Source organism: Perognathus longimembris, chromosome 10 (genome assembly GCF_023159225.1).
Source record: "Perognathus longimembris pacificus isolate PPM17 chromosome 10, ASM2315922v1, whole genome shotgun sequence".
Classification (NCBI taxonomy): domain Eukaryota; kingdom Metazoa; phylum Chordata; class Mammalia; order Rodentia; family Heteromyidae; genus Perognathus; species Perognathus longimembris.
This window is the reverse complement of record NC_063170.1, coordinates 13,331,937-13,348,847: the sequence shown is the minus strand read 5'-3', so window position 1 is coordinate 13,348,847 and position 16,911 is coordinate 13,331,937. Positions and strand designations below refer to the sequence as shown.

Below are 16,911 nucleotides of genomic sequence, written 5' to 3'. Positions count from 1 at the left end.
TACCTCCCGGGGAAAATGCCTGAACCCCCAAAACTATGAAAGAGCACTCAGCCTTGTCTTCCGCCAGCAGAAGGCAAAAGCGTACTCTCATAGATTATGCTAAGTTGAGGAAAGGTTGCCGACGACTCACCTCCCCCCCTTGCCCCCCCCCCCGCGTCCCCTCACATGTAAGGAGCAGCGGCAGGAAGAGAGACATCAGGGAGACAAGTTGATGGTTGAATGGGTCTCAGCTGCCCAGAGGGTGGGGAGAAGGATTTATTACAGTGACAGAGGCAGGAAGGCGGGAAGGGAAGGACTTGGCTAATTGGCTGAGCCAGGCTGTCTCGGCAAGAGTGGCATCCTGGGACTCCCCCCACAGGCTGACATCATGCCCCAATAGGACCGCCCCTGGGCTCTGGCGGCGCCATCTTGAAGGCATCCACGTGGACCCGAGATTGAGATGGGAGGCAAGCCGAGCCAGAACTACTCCCTCCGGTTGCGGACCCGGAAGGTGTAGGAGTGGCTTCCGGCCATACGGCCCCCAGGACGGGAGGAGGGGAGGGTCAATTGGGGACCGCCCCTCTACGTATGCAGTCAGCATCCCCACATCTCCCCCTCTTTTATTTTTTAAACAGCAGGAGGCGCCTTACTCGAGGGCGTGCCTGTCTTAGGTTGCCTCCCCCGTGGGAGATCGTACCCGTCATTGGAAAAGAACTCCCTGGCACTTCAGGCTAACCTACCTGCCGGGCAGCCAGCCCAATGAGAGAATTCGGGGAGAGCAGGATTGGCATTCGAGAGAAAGCCCTGATGTTTCTGCTCCATGCCCGTGGGCCCCGGCCAGTAGCGGGTCCTAATGGGCATTATGACTAACCTTGTGGGGTCCCCAATTGGTCAAAAACAAAAGCCACTGTTGACCCGAACAGCCCTAGCCCATTGCCACACACGGAGACCTGTTTTGACTAACAGAGGGTAAGGTAAGCAGGGTGCAAATGTGAACATAAGGCACTTATAACGTGAACAATTGTAACATAGAGCGGATGCAAACATGAACAGTTGTAGCACAAGAGCAATTATAACACAGGCACAATGCAATGGAGGGTCTCTTATCTGGCTCAGTCCATAAGAGATAGAGAAGTCCTGATCCGATCTGGTGCCACCCGAGATGACACAGACAACATTCCCTCTCTCCGATAGGTAGAAGTAGGCTGGAGCTCTGGTATCTCTGGTAGTTCACAGTAGCTGATAACTTAAACATAAGTGATTAGTAACACATTTCTTTTTATATAAACATTGAAGCAAAGGCGCTAAGCCTTTGCTCTTACTTTTTTCAAAACATTTCTATCATGAAACATTGGGGTTGAGTGTCAAAACCCTCAGCTCCTATTTTGTAAACATTATCACAAATATTAAGACAAGGTGTCAGAACCTTCAGCTCTGATTTTCTTTCCAATGGGACTAGCCAAGTCTAGCAGCAGGGGGAGAGGAAAGGAAGAAAGATGGTGCAAAATTTCTTTAGTCTTGTGTGACACTGTGGGCAGTATCGCCACGGCAAAACATTGCGCCATGAGACGCTCAAGAAAGAATCTAGAAAGCAAACAAACAGGGAAGGGAAGCTGGCTGCCTTTTTACCACTACCACTGTTGCATGCAGGCAGGTTTTCTGTATTCTCTTAGAAGAGCAGGAGAAATCCAGTGTGTTCCTTGTTTTCCTGAAGAGAACAAGAAGAGACATTTCTCCAGAGCAGGTGCTCTGGATTTAGTTTTCCAATCTGGCAAAACACATATACAGTACTCCATCCCACACTGATTCTGGATGATTTAAAATTTTTTTTTATATTTAACATAAGCATAACTATCCTTAATTAATCCTGGGGGCTACCCCCCTCTTTTATTTTTTAAAATTATGACACCGGCAGGCACCAGGCAGGGAGTATGGGTAGAGGTCTCTTCTTCTGTAGCTACTTCCTGCTGCAAGGGGGTGACATAATCAAGGGCCTCTCAGCCTGGCACCGTCCAGTGTGGCTGGCAAAAGTTCCTATCATTACCATGAGAATGGTCACTGGGGCCAGAGAGTGCTATGGTTTCCTCTGGCCACTCCTGCATCTTGGGCATACCCAGAAGTTTCCAGGGCTGGGGCCTCCAGGGTTCGGGTCTGTGTTAGGGTGATGGCTATGAACAGCAAATTCCCAGGTGGTGATCTCAGCAAGAGATTTTATTCTGTTAAAAGAAGTTTTGAAAAGGTCAGTCAAAGTATTGACAAGTTCTCAGAGCTGGTTGGCATGAATGACGTAGAACACACCCTGGGCATAAGCCAGGAAAAGTTCCTTTTGGAGCATAAACCCAATTGTAAAATAAACAGGTAAGGAGAAATGACTGAAAGAAGTGTTTAGTGATAGAAAATGGGTTTGGCGTAGCCAGTCAGAGGCAAAAAAAAAAAATATATATATATATATATATATATATATATATATACAACTGGCAGAAAAAGGAAAATAGACAGGTATTACCTCTCTTGACTTCCCGGCTCTGATCCGTTTTGAAAGGGCGAGACAAGGCAGCTCTGTTTAGGATATGACACCATTCTCCTCTCACTCCACTCCACATTCCCATTTCCTGGACTGGCTAGGTCCCAGGACTTCCAGCATTTGTTGCTGGAATGGCATTTTCCCATCTGCATTTACAGGTTTTGAATTCGGGGCCTGAGCACTGTCCCTGAGCACTTCTGTTCGAGGCTAGTGCTCTACCACTTGAGCCATGGTGCTGCTTTCAGCATTTTGCTGGTTCTCTTGAGCCAAGCTCTCAATCTGGCTCTTTGCTGGTTAACTGGAAGGTGGAATTTTAGAGAGATTTTTCTTTTGCCCAGGCTGGTTTTGAACTGCATCCAAGGAGTCTTAGTCATACAAGCCCTTTTTATCTCCAATTGAGCAACAAGGGAAAACAACAGAGATAATCCACTTATAACTTGTTGAGAACTGACCAAAAACTGCTTGTTAAGGTTTTGCTGTAACACTTAGAGAGAACATGAGACCTATGTGCCATCAACCTGAATCACGCCATTTAATCTTACTGGCAAGAGAGAGAGAACACAGATAAATGACAACCGAGGGCAAAGGGTTAAAGCAGTGTGGAATCCTCAGTCCCAGCAGTGGCTACGTCCCTAATCCCAAATTGGCAGGTTCCATGCCATGCAATGGATAGATCTGGGCAAGGCTGTAGTGGCATCTCTGGATAGACTGTCACATCTTGTCCTGGGTTACCTGCAAGATTTCTACACAGACTGGTTGATATTTAAAATCCCCCCAGCATTCCTGGCTTTTGTAGGCTGATGCCCTTCTGGTTTAAGCAGGGTAAAAAGGATTTTCTTAATCACCCAATCCACATGGCTAGCTCTGTGGCCACTAACATAACTATGGTGATTTAACCTGTAGTAACTGTTATGATAGGACTATTTAAATTTTTACAAGATTTATAAATTGTTTGAGCAGTTTCCAATGCGAGAAAGAGAGACCAAGGAATCGTTACTAGTGAAATCAGGCAGCTTGGGAACAGACAACTAGCACACGCGTTGGACCTGTATCCTAGGAAGCAAAATGTTTAATTTGGGGTCAGGAAAATTTAGATTAATAGTCACATTTGTATGAAACGATTCCAATTTTTTGATCTTGAGAGTTTATGAGAACACAGGAGAGAAAAATGGGAAGGTAACATATTAATTTATGCCAAAGAATTGTCAGGACTAGATGTACACTTGACCTTTAATACACTGCATATAAAAAAAAAACACTGGTTTTATATCATTGTACTTATACCACATGCTGTATTATTTGAACCTTTTTGGAGTTTCTCATAGACACCTTTGCTTGCATCCGAACACTGGGCTGAAAACCTGTTTTGTTCTGCTTTTAAATCTTACCAACAGACAGACAGACATACACACATACACACATATAAACCCTGAGCGCTCTTAAAATTGCTTTTCTGATTGGCCATTTAAGTTTTCTGGAATTCCAGTGGCAAATGGTATTAATTTGCCCATAATAGAACTACGTGGTTGAATAAAAAAGCAAGAGAAACCCTTCTTAGGAAGTAAAAACTTTCACAGTTTATCTGGCAAGGAAATGAAGAAACCACATTTTGAAAAAAAAAAAAAAAAGAAACCAGTTTGGAGACAGGACATGAACAAAGCACAGACACATGGCGTGGCTCATATCTTTAAGCCGCCCCGCCCAACCCAGGGGAGTCTGGCACGCCCATCACCTGGAGGATGGGTGGGACTCCACCTTCAAGAGTTTTTTGGAACCTTGAGGGAACAAAAATGGAGGAATCTATTGCCTGCCACGTGCATTGACCAGCTAGAGAAAACAGGATTTAGCCAACAAGCAGAACTTAACCGAATCTCCAAGCTTAACAAACATCAGCAACCTTTTTGTTTCCCTTAAAACAGATTATCCAGCCTTCCCAGGCCTCAAAGGCGGGGGGAGGGAGCCAGGCGCAAAGCAGTTTTCGCCCAAAACTCCACATCGCTTGCAGCCACCAGGCTGCAGCGGGTCGAGTCGCCCCGGGCGTCCCAAGCACGCAGTCACCGCTGCCGCCATATCTCCAGAGTCAGGCACCCACCACCGCCCGCAAACCCCAACAGGGGCGCCACTGCCACCCGAGGCCACACAGGCCCCAGCGCATGCCGCCGGCCGTGAACCCTAGCGGGGGCCCGGGGCACACAGAGCAGGACCGACCCCAGCCCGAGGCCGCCGCCTTCGCGCTCCCGCCTCCGCCCACCGCCCGCCACGCTCGGCAGCCCAAAGATTTCTGCACTAGACGCCAGGCACCGCCCGAGGCCCCACGGGCCCCAGCGCACGCCGCCGCCGGTGAACCTGAGCGGCCCCTGGCCGGTGGCTGCGGTGGCTGCGCAGAGACCAAACGCTCCCCGAGCACACCCCGACACTCGTGCAGATCGGGACCTGGAAACACCAGGTGGGCGGGGGCTCCCGGGCGAGATGGCGACATCCGCTCCAGGCTCCCCGGCCGCCCGCGCCGCCGCCATCCCCTGCACTCCCCTGCCGCGTCTCCGCTGGACGCGCGCCCCGCTCCCCCGAGGGCAGCAGAAAATCCGCTTCTCTCTCTATGCTTCTGCCCCATCTGGATGGGCACGACACTCCTCTGAAAACCCTCTTAGCGCAATCTGTGGGGTTGCTGAACCCCGAAATTCCCAGCCGTGCATTCCAGCCCCACATTGGGGGCCATATGTCGGGGCCTCTGAGGACCCCTTTTCCCCTACCTCCTGGGGAAAATGCCTGAACCCCAAAAACTATGAAAGAGCACTCGGCCTTGTCTTCCGCCAGCAGAAGGCAAAAGCGTACTCTCATGGATTACGCTAAGTTGAGGAAAGGTTGCCGACGCCTCGCCTTCCCCCTGGTCCCCTCACGTGTCAAGAGAGGTGGCAGGAAGAGAGACATCAGGGAGACACCTTGACGGTTGAATGGGTCTCAGCCGCCCAGAGGGCGGGGAGAAGGATTTATTACGGTGACGGAGGCGGGAAGGTGGGAAGGGAAGGACTTGGCTAATTGGCTGAGCTGGGCTGTTTCGGCAAGAGTGGCATCCTGGGACTCCCCCCACAGGCTGACATCGTGCACCAATAGGACCGCCCCTGGGCTCCGGCGGCGCCATCTTGAAGGCATCCACGTGGACCCGAGATCGAGATGGGAGGCAGGCCGAGCCAGAACTACTCCCTCCGGTTGCGGACCCGGAAGGTGTAGGAGTGGCTTCCGGCCATACGGCCCCCAGGACGGGAGGAGGGGAGGGTCAATCGGGGACCGCCCCTCTATGTATGCAGTCAGCATCCCCACAGAATGGTTAGCATTTAAAAAAAGAAAGAATAAAGTGTGACACTGGGCTTCCAGGAGCTGAACACCCATCTATTAATAAGGTGAAAATAAAGGACAGAGGGGCCTGGGAATATGGCCTAGTGGCAAGAGTACTTGACTCATATACATGAAGCCCTGGGTTCAATTCCCCAGCACCACATATACAGAAAATGGACAGAAGTGGCGCTGTGGCTCACGTGGCAGAAGTGCTAGCCTTGAGCAAAAAGAAGTCAGGGACAGTGCTCAGGCCCTGAGTTCAAGCCCCAGGACTGGCAAAAAAAAATGAAGGACAGAGAGAGTATCTACCTACTCAGGTGGAAGCTGGGACCATGGCCTTGGTAGTTGGGTAAAGGTCAGTCAAGTCAAGGAAAAGCAGTGGTCTGTGTAACTGCAGTTACTACCACAAAGGCTCGAGGAGAGGATGTAACATTGCTGAGTTCTGAGTGCTATGTGACGGTATACAGAACCCAAGACTGGGATTTAGGGGGTGCTATAGGCTACCTTAAGTTTAGACTTGATATTCTTTCTTTGGGAAGTCAGGTGGTAGCCATTACCACGCCCTGGCTTGCTTTCCTCCATCCACACAGCCCTCAGAATGTTTCAGAATCTCTTGGTGACACCTTGCGTTTCCCAAGGCACCAGTGGCCTGGACGGTTCTGCCTGGTTCCTGGCTCCAGCACCGGCAGGCTGTTATTCCATGACCTTCCAGTGAATAAGTGATGGGATCTCAGTGAGCAAGTGACTGAAAGTCTGCAGAAGTGCCACAGTCACAGGTATATTTCAATCAAAGAGCCAAAACTGCATGCTGAAGTGCCAACAGACGCCCTAAGAACCTGAACTGTAAGACATGAGGGACCCGTGAAGGGATCCAGTAAACTACAAGTCCTGAAGGCCAAGAGGAGCTCTTGGGATGAAGGGCACGGTTACCTAGAAGAAGGACACAGCAAGGAGCACTGCCTTCACTCAAACCATTTACTCCGCCCCATCAGAGATGAATCCATTCACCCTCTGTGGGGTGCAGAGCATGCTGTTCCTCCAAAAACCAATCATCAGTCCAATCATCAGGACCGCAGAGGAATGCAGGGACTCCAGATCACAGATGTGTCCCTCTTTACAGGAGGTAGAAGAGGGCTGCAGAAGAAGGAGGTGATCATACTCTGCCTGCTGAGCCCTTGCTACCTGTGACCTCTGCCTACTCATGGCCATGCTCCTGCAACACCCAGCTGGCACCCTGCCTACTTCCTTATAGGTCCAAACTCCACCAAGGGCAAAGCTACAGACACAAGCCAGCAAACAAATCATGTGGATGGACAGATATTCTTCATGGTGGAGCACCACGACCTGCGGTCTTCTGCTTTGCCTCGTCCTGGTCCAAGGTAAGAATTCTTGAAGGTGTGATAGGAGCTAGAGTCAGTTAAGACACATTGGTCAGAGGTAAAGCCTGAGATTTGGGCAGGCAAGCCTCCAAAAGGAAGGAGCTTGGTTGTCGTAACAAATGAGAGTCTGGGAATCTTGTATTCTCAACAGGTCCAAGACACCTCTCTCCCGCAGAGAGTTGGGACTGCATGGTGCATGGGATACCGAGTAGACCACTAAGTGAAGAGGACTGGGAGGAGCTAGGATGGGTGATCTATCTGAGGACTGGGCAGCTGGGGATAAGACTTGGAATCTTTTCCTCTTGTGCTTGTAATGACAATAGTAATATCTTCAAGCAGTCAATTGTCCCTCCATTACAATGCCTTTGGTCCACAGAAGTACCCAGGCACCCTCGAAAGAGGTCCCCAGAAAGTTGCTGGCCCTGGTAGTACAAAATCCCCTGATAAAATAACAAGCTGAGGCTGGGAATGTGGTTTAGTGTTAGAGTGCTTGCCTAGCATGCATGAAGCCTGGGTTTGATACCTCAGCACCACATACACAGAAAAAGCTGGAAGTGGCAGCTGTGGTTCAAGTGATCGAGCGTTATCCTTGAGCCAAAGAACCTTAGTGACAGTGCCCAGGCCCTGAGTTCATGCACCAGGACTGGCAAATAATAATAGTAATAATAATAGTAATAATAATAATAATAATAACAAGCTGGAATAGGACGCTTCTGAGGCCTGACAAAAAAGCGGATATATGACTTGTTTTCCAGGACAAAAGGCATGTGCCCTGTGCTTGTTATATGATCTCTTGGCCCTTCTCAGGAACTCATGCCAAAAGGGCACAATGCCTACATGTGTGTTGAAGCCTTCCATCCCATCCACCTCAAATTCTTTCTTTTTTTTTTTTTTTTTTTTTGGCCAGTCCTGGGGTTTGAACTCAGGGCCTGAGCACTATCCCTGGCTTCTTTTTTTTTTTTTTTTTTTGGCCAGTCCTGGGCCTTGGACTCAGGGCCTGAGCACTGTCCCTGGCTTCTTCCCGCTCAAGGCTAGCACTCTGCCACTGGAGCCACAGCGCCGCTTCTGGCCGTTTTCTGTATATGTGGTGCTGGGGAATCGAACCTAGGGCCTCGTGTATCCGAGGCAGGCACTCTTGCCACTAGGCTATATCCCCAGCCCCCCTGGCTTCTTTTTGCTCAAGGCTAGCACTCTACCACTTGAGCTGCAGTGCCTCTTCCAGCTTTTTCTATATATGTGGTGCTGGGGAATTGAACCCAGGGCTTCATGTATACAAGGCGAGTACTTTACCACTAGACCATATTCCCAGCCCTCACCTCAAATTCTTAGTGAGGGCTTTAACAATATTCTCCCAACACTCTTGCAAATGATTTCCCCAAAAGGGCCCCCCTCATTTCATCCATGGCCTACCACTGCCTGGCTACTTCACTTGCCTGCTCTTTGCTAAATTCTGAGAGGTCACCAAAGCCTTCCAGGTAGAGAGATCTGCCTGAACCTCCCTGATGACTCCCATTTAAAATAGGAATTGGGCCTACACTCACATACAGTTACCCTTCACTATCCATGGAGAAAAGAAACCCAAGACCCCCCCTTCCTTCCCTGCCAGCATATACAAAAATCTGCAGATGCTCTTTTAAAAAGTGGCAAAGTATTTGTATAGACTCTAAGCATATGTTGAGTGTGTGTGTGTGTGTGTGTGTGTGTGTGTGTGTGTGTGGTGTCAGTCATAAGGCTTGAACTCAGGGCCTGGGTGCTGACCCTGAGCTGTTTTGCTCAAGGCTAGCACTCTACCACTTTGAGCCACAGCTCCACTTCCAGTGATTAATTGGAGATAAGAGTCCTATGAAGATAAGTCTCATGGAGTCTTTTCTGACCAATCTGGCTTCAAACTGAGGTCCTCAGATCTCAGCCTCCTGAGTAGCTAGAATTATAGGTGTGAGCCACTAGCACCCAGCTGTAAGCATATATACATAGAAAACACCCTCTAGATTACCTATAGTGCTTAGAACAGTGTGTATGCTGTATAGCAATACTATATTACTTAGGAAACAGCAAGGAAAAAGTCTGTACATGATTGAAACAGACTCAGAAATTTTTCTGAATATTTTTGACTTGCAAGATAATTGAATCTAAGGATATTAGACTACCTGGCATAGAGGACTAAGGGTAATTAACTAGCCATAGAGGAATAAATGAATCTGAATTTTTTCTATCCCATCAATCTTGACTTCTTCAAAACCATTTAATTCCTTAGGTCTTAAACACAGTGAATGGTTTTTGTTTTTTTTTTTAGCATATTCACAGAATTCACAACCCTCAACCTCAGCCCTAGGCACCAGGCAAAGTGTTCCTTACAATAAAGTTCAACTCTTCATAGAAATAGCATTCAGGAGTGGGGAGGGAGAGCCAGTGCAACAGGTAAGAAGTGTGGGAAGACATTGGTCCTGTAGATCAGAGGCCTTTGCCAGGCTGAGCTGTGGGTAGCAAGGAGCAACAGGAACCACAATGTGAGTGGCAGCTGATGGGGCAGACCCAACTCTGATGTGCATCTCTCCACCCACAGGCCAGGACCCAGCCAGCCCCATCAGGACCACACACACTGGGCAGGTGCGGGGCAGCCTCGTCCATGTGAAGGACACCAATGTGGGAGTCCACACCTTCCTGGGAATTCCCTTTGCCAAGCCACCTGTAGGACCGCTGCGCTTTGCCCCTCCAGAGCCCCCTGAGCCTTGGAGTGGTGTGAGGGATGGCACCTCCCACCCAGCCATGTAAGTTCTCCCAGGGAGCCCAGGGCACTTCTGTGTCTGGGGTGGGACAGAAGCTCTGAGCTCTGGGTCAGGCTGTGTGGGTCTTCCGTCTGAACTTCACAGTTAGTTTCCCTTTGCAATGGGGAAATTTTCCATGTGATCTTTTCTCTTTCCTTCCTTCAGCTCAAGGCTAGTGCTCTGCCACTTGAGTCACAGCGCCACTTCCTATTTTCTGATAGTTAATTGGAGATAAGAATCTCATGGATTTTTCCTGCCTGGACTGGCTTTGAACCATGATTCTCAGATCTCAGCCTCCTAAGTAGCCAGAATTACAGGCATGAGCCACTGGCACCTGACTCTTTTGCTAGTACTGGGGCTTAAACTCAGGGCCTCAAGATCTTGCTTGGCATATTCTCTCAAGGTTGGCACTCAATCACTTCAGTCACACCTCCACTTCTGGCTTTTTTTTTTTGCTGTTAAATAGAGATAAGAGTCAAGAATTTATCTATACAGGCTGGCTTCCAACTGCGATCCTCAGATCTCAGCCTCCTAGGATTATAGGCATGAACCACCAGCTCCAAGCATTGCATCATTTTTCTAATGGAAATACTAAGGTTCAGAGGCTAGAACAGCTTTGCCAATCTCCAGGCTTAATGCTTCACATGTGGACAGTGTTATGCAAAATTCCCAAGAGATGAGCAGACACACACTTATGTCCTGAGCAAGTGTTCTCTTCCATCCAGGGAGGTATCCCTGTAAGAACCTGTGACTCTAGCAGAGGATGCTACAGGTCCCTGAGGAAGGCAGCAATGGTGGCCCTTTGGAAAAGCCAAACTCCACAATCACTGGGCCTACCTACAGGGACAGGTCAGGGAGCAAGATGATATACCTCCAAATGGAGACCGTAGGAAGGGTGAGGCTCATGGTCCTGGACTTGGTCATCAGGAATGTTCCACTACCCTAAGTATAACCATTCAGTCATACTGTACCTATGTGGCAGCAGCTTCCCTGCTCCAGGCCTGAATGGGCACTGGGAGAAGTGGTGAATGCCAAGCCCTGCAGCCAATGCTTCCTGTAGAGACTCCAGGAGTCAAGATTTCCCAGCCTCAGGAGTAAAATCCCAAGGCCCCCAACAACCTGGAGGCCTCCCTGGAAATCAGAGCTCCGTCTTAGCCTGTGAAAGGCTTTGAGTAGGAAGGGACTTTAGATAAGGATCATGTGTCAGCAGGACATCAGAGGGAGTGGAGTCTAATGGTGGTTGGGAGCCAATCCAGACTCAAGGTATGGCTTTGACACTGGACTATCAGCTATTATAGTTGTAGGCATGGTGGCATATCCCTATAAATTGAGTATTCTGGAAGGAGGTAGGGAAAGTGAAGTTAGAGATAAACTTGAGCCATAAGGTGGTTCCACATAAACCCAGGCAGCTTGGTGAGATCCTGACTAGAAATATTAGTAAATAAATAACTAGGGGCTGGGAATATGGCCTAGTGGTAGAGTGCTTGCCTTGCATACATGAAGCCCTGGGTTTGATTCCTCAGCACCACAGATATGGAAAAAGCCAGCAGGAGTGCTGTGACTCAAGTGGCAGAGTGCTGGCCTTGAGCAAAAAGTCAAGAACAGTGCTCAGGCCCTGAGTTCAAGCCCCAGGACTGGCTAAACAAATAAATAAATGACTGGCATTGTCACCAGGTGCTTGCAAAATGCTGACAATATGAGAGAACTGGCTATGACCTTGTTGAATGTGACCCTGCCTCACACCCCCATATCCGAGGACTGTCTGTACCTTAGCATCTACTCACCTGCCCATGCACATGAGGGCTCTAACCTGCCGGTGAGTATCAGATCATGGCCAGCTGGGTGGGAAGTCATTTTTCTTCAGTAAGATGATCAGCATGGTCCCCACTTCAGGGAGGACTCACTGTATGGCTTCTCTCATCAGATCCAAGAAGACCTTCTCATCCATGCTAGGCAGCTGACTCGTGTGTGAGGAGACCCACTAAGTCAGAGGCTAGAGATCTGAAGTTCACTACGTACTCTCATTCAACACTTGTGTCCAGTAGACTGAATTAAGTACCTAGGGACTACACTTTGAGTTTATTTTTTTTAAAAAACCTAGTTATTGATTATCTCTTGAGCCAGTAATGGTGGGGGATAGTAGATTAATTTTCTTGTAGGTTTATCAGGGAGATAGACATTTCTTCAAACTCAATGTGATTCTGGGACTTTGGGGGCTAAGCTTTGTTACATCGAGCAGATTAAAGGATGAGAGGCCTGGATTCCTAATTGATCTTGAATCTTCAGCCATGGCAAAGACCATGACACCTGCTGGAGTGTGTCGTAGGGGTAGATATGCAGAGGTAAGGCAGTGGGTAGTATATAGAGCAGCCTAAAGAGGTTTGAGCTGTGTGGAAGCCACATAGCACCTGCCTGAATTTTCCCAGGTGATGGTGTGGATCCATACTGGTGCGCTGGTTATAGGTATGGCTTCCTTGTATGATGGATCCAGGCTCGCAGCCACTGAGGATGTGGTGGTGGTCACTATCCAATACCGCCTGGGAGTCCCAGGCTTCTTCAGGTGAGCATGGGATTGAGATGGGTAATGAGGTTCAAGCAGAGCCAGGACAGCCCTATGACCTTTGTCTCTGCCACTTTTCAGCACTGGAGACCAACATGCCACAGGCAACTGGGGATTACTGGACCAAGTGGCCGCCCTACGCTGGGTCCAGCAGAATATCGCTCACTTTGGAGGAAACCCCGACCGTGTCACCATTTTTGGCCAGTCTGCAGGTGGCATCAGCGTGTCCTCACATGTCCTCTCACCCATGTCTCAAGGACTGTTCCATGGTGCCATCATGGAGAGTGGGGTGGCCTTAGTTCCTTTATTCATCTCCAGTTCCTCTGATATGGTTTCCTCAGTGAGTGCCCTCCATCATCCTTTGCCCAGACCTTCTTCTTCCTTCCCTCTCAGAGCCTCTGTTCTCTTTGGTAAAGACAACAGGCACCACAAAGGTGCCTTGGGAGCATCTCTCTTGGATTTGCTGAGGGCTCAGTGCTCAGAGTTCGCACCTCTCTGCCTCACAGAGGCCAGGTATTTTCTGTGGCTAGAAAGCATGCCTCTAGAAGCTCTCATTATAGACAGAACCAGTAAGCAGGGGGAATGACCAAAGCTCAACAATCACTGTGCCTACCCACAAGGCCAGGTGCCTTTGGCCAGGGAGAAAGGTGGTATACCTCCAACTGGAGACTGAGTATCAGGGAAGTGGGGACAAGTTCAGTTCCACAACCCCACACTCCATACCCTGGGAGATTTAGGATCACCTGCACCCATCTGGGTCTGGGCAAACCCTTCTTCCTGCCTGGAAGGTTGAGGCAGCCCCTGCCTGCTTGCTTTCTAGATGGTGGCCAACCTGTCTGCCTGTGAGCAGGTGAACTCAGAGGCCCTGGTGCGCTGCCTGAGGGGCAAAAGTGAAGAGGAAATGCTGGCTATTACTAAGGTCAGTCTGTCTGATGTGGGCATGGGGAAGAGGACAATAGGGAGTGGGGCAAAAGCTTAGGTGAACTTTAAACTCAGAGGGACAGATACCTCGCCACTGTGCCCTGCTGTACTAGATGTGAGCTGATGGCTCATGGCATTTTTAGTATGGCTATCTGGAGATGATGCAAGAATAAGTTTACGGAACTCAGGGATATCCAAAATTTTCTAAGCCTCAACTAGTTTCTTGTCTTTGAATGTCTCAGGCTTTCAAGATTATCCATGGTGTAGTGGATGGGGCCTTCCTACCCAGGCATCCCAAGGAGCTGCTGGCCTCTGCTGACTTTCAACGTGTTCCCAGCATCATTGGTGTCAACACTGATGAGTATGGCTGGGTTCTCAGCAGAGTGAGGTTCATTCCGTGTCCCTCTTGCCTGGATCAATGTTAGGGGTGGTGGTTCCAGGACTATTCAACTAAAGACTCCCCCGCCCCCTTGTCTCCCAGGACCTGAGCACCTCAAAAGAAATAGACAAAAAGAAAATTCAGGCTACTCTACAGAATCTGTTGGAAGCAATGGTGAGACTCTTATTGGATGGCAAACAATAAAAATGTCACCTTAGATGCTTTGCCCTTTGCCCTCATGACAAGTCCCAGAAACAATGACAAATATATTTGTACTTATGAATGGAGTGTGTCCCGTGCTTGGCCATTTCCTTCTTTCCCTTCTCCAATCCAAGTCCTATTCCTCCATCCTGAGGTTACTTGCCTAGGTGTCTGCCTAGCCTAACTCTTCCTCTTGGCTAGATGTTGCCTGCTGAATATGGTGAATTGCTGAAGAAGGAATATCTAATAGACGCTGAGGACCCCAAAATGGTCCTAACTCGCTTCTGTGAGCTGATGGGAGACGCTATCTTCGTGATACCTGCTCTCCAAGTAGCCAGTTTTCAGCGTGAGTTTTTCTGTGATTGAGGCCTAACTACCTAAGGACAGCTCAGAACTATGGGTATCAGGTGAAGCCACTATTGCCAAGCTCCAAGCCAATTCTTATTTATTTATTTATTTGCCAGTCCTGGGCCTTGGACTCAGGGCCTGAGCACTGTCCCTGGCTTTCTTTTTGCTCAAGGCTAGCACTCTGCCACTTGAGCCACAGCGCCACTTCTGGCCGCTTTCTATATGGTGCGGGGGAATCAAACCCGGGGCTTCATGTATACAAGGCAAGCGCTTTTTGCCACTAGGCCATATTCCCAGCCCCAAACCAATTCTTTATCAGGCCTCTGAGCCAAGGTTTTGATGACCATCATCTCAGTAATTCCTGTGAATTGACAGCATCACTCCTGTTTTATACAAGACTAAGGAAGCCAAGGCTATGACTTCACCATGGAGGCCCTTTCTCCTGGGGCTTGTTCTAGTCTGGAACTCCCTAGGCTTTTGGACTTACCTTGTCAACAAGATGGAAGCATGATAATTGTTGGTGGGGAGGATGACATGTCATGTCACCACCTGTCCACACCTATAGGTTCCCACATCCCTGTCTACTTCTATGAGTTCCAGCACAAGCCCAACTTCTTCAAGAATATCAAGCCACCTCATGTGAAGACAGACCATGGCGATGAGGTTCCCTTTATCTTTGGAAGTGCCTTTGGTGGCAGGCAGGGTGAGTCTTCCTCAATGCCTAGCAGTTAGAATGGGTTCCAGTCTTGTTTCCCTCATCATCTAAATGAACATGATGAAGCTCAAAGAGAGGACAGCATCAGATGGGCACTGTCTTACAGTTTCAAAGGCTCCAAGGGGCTCACCTCCAAGCCCCTTCCATCTCCAGTGTATGCTTTCCCCACTGTCCACTACTCCAGCGTAGTGGCAGACAGGGGTTCAGAAGAGAGTGGTTCAAAAGCAAGACTGTTACTGAACCAGAGGCAAGAAGGGACTTTGAGGCCAGAAATGAGCATTGTGTGGATTCAGCTAGCTGTTGGGAAGATTAATGGTGGGCTGAGCAATGGAAGAGCCTGGCTCTGAGTAGAGATGAACTGAAAGAGACCAGGCCTGGGGTCCTGTAAGACAACAGGGTGGATGGAACACTTAGAGAACATGACAGGGTAATGGAGTGGTTACCTCAGGACCCTTGTTCTCCTCTGTGCAGTTGACTTCACTGAAGAAGAGAAACTTCTGAGCAGGAGGATGATGAAGTACTGGGCCAACTTTGCTCGAAATGGGTGAGAAATGTTCCCAGTCCCACCTTCCCAAGGTAAAGCCCACCTAGTGCTTTCTTTATCTGTAATGGCCTCATTAAGCTACATAAAAGCTTCATCTCTGATTCAAGGAGCTACTTGAAAGAGAGGGTACATAGTGGGTGCTAGTCACTGTCCCTTACTCAGGCAACCTAGAATGCAGGCCATGACTTCTTAGAAAATATTGGCACTTGCTCTGTGAAGTGTCATGTGAGACAGCCATTGGTGAGAGATCCTTGCTTCTCTATCTCAGGAAGGCCCCTCTTTATTCCCACACACTCTGCTATAGTACTCTGATTGATCCCAATCAGATGATTGGGTCCAGGCTCCCCAGGACTTAGAATCACCCTCACTGCCTTTCTGGGAGGGTCCTCCTATACACATTCCTACTGTCCACAGGAACCCTAACAGCGAGGATCTGTTCCACTGGCCCCTGTTTGACGAGAATGAGAAGTACCTGCAACTGGACGTCCATCCTGCAGTGGGCCAGGCCCTGAAGGCCTCCAGGCTGAAGTTCTGGAGCAACACTCTGCCTCAGAAGACCCAGGAGCTGAAAGAGGCCGAGAGCACGCACACAGAGCTGTAGGGAGGGGTGTTAAGGAAGGGTGGGCTTGAGGACAGGTGTAGTCAGCAGGTGGTGCTTACACACCTACCAAGGAGCAGCTGAGCCATTTGTCCCCTCTTCATTTGTCCATTTAGCCAACAGGTATGAGGAACCCCTCCCATGATGTTTGTTGCCAAGCCTGCCAAGGGTCATTTGTTTATTTGATTGTTTGGTTGTTGTTGTATTAGAAACAAGAGCTTCTTGCTTGCTAGTCAAGTGTTCTTCATTTCACCAATGATCCTAACCCTTTTGTTTTTAAGATAGGGTCTCCCTAATTTTGCATGGGTTTGTCTAAATCCTATCTCCCAAGTAGCTGGTATTCTAGGCATGCACTGCCACATCAAGCCTTTATAAACACACTGAGTAAGTGGATGCCCTTTCCTCCATATCCCACTGTGCTTGAGCCCCTTCCCTCCTTCGTCACCTCACCTCTCACCAATCCCTCCACACCCTCTCCAGATTGAGAAAGGGTTTGGGGGAGAATGTTGACCCTACAAAGTATCAGAACCCCACAACCACTTCTCAGACAGTCCCTCATAAGCGGCCATTAGTTGGGGGGGGGGGGGCGGGATTGTGTATGTGTGCCCGTGCTGGGGCTTGAACTTGGGTCCTAGGGGCTGTCCTTGACCTTCTTTTGCTCAAGG

General features: G+C 49.1%; 1 protein-coding gene across 3 annotated transcripts in view; it reads left to right on the top strand.

Annotated features, from left to right (window-relative positions):
- LOC125358319 (cocaine esterase-like) overlaps positions 1 to 16,478 on the top strand; it is a 31,174-nt gene extending 14,696 nt beyond the window's left edge. Inside the window, exons 3-14 of one of the 3 annotated variants that reach the window (XM_048355400.1) lie at positions 7,119 to 7,215; positions 9,779 to 9,983; positions 11,655 to 11,796; positions 12,407 to 12,540; positions 12,622 to 12,880; positions 13,361 to 13,459; positions 13,704 to 13,844; positions 13,943 to 14,014; positions 14,243 to 14,387; positions 14,955 to 15,092; positions 15,576 to 15,648; positions 16,063 to 16,478. In XM_048355400.1, coding sequence (XP_048211357.1) covers positions 7,140 to 7,215; positions 9,779 to 9,983; positions 11,655 to 11,796; positions 12,407 to 12,540; positions 12,622 to 12,880; positions 13,361 to 13,459; positions 13,704 to 13,844; positions 13,943 to 14,014; positions 14,243 to 14,387; positions 14,955 to 15,092; positions 15,576 to 15,648; positions 16,063 to 16,249 — 1,671 coding nt within the window. In that variant the 5' untranslated portion in view covers positions 7,119 to 7,139 and the 3' untranslated portion in view covers positions 16,250 to 16,478. Of the gene's footprint in view, positions 1 to 7,118; positions 7,216 to 9,683; positions 9,984 to 11,654; positions 11,797 to 12,406; positions 12,541 to 12,621; positions 12,881 to 13,360; positions 13,460 to 13,703; positions 13,845 to 13,942; positions 14,015 to 14,242; positions 14,388 to 14,954; positions 15,093 to 15,575; positions 15,649 to 16,062 lie in introns of all 3 variants that reach the window. The other 2 variants (XM_048355401.1, XM_048355399.1) reach the window with 2 other exon arrangements.
- Positions 16,479 to 16,911: the final 433 nt, after the last annotated feature.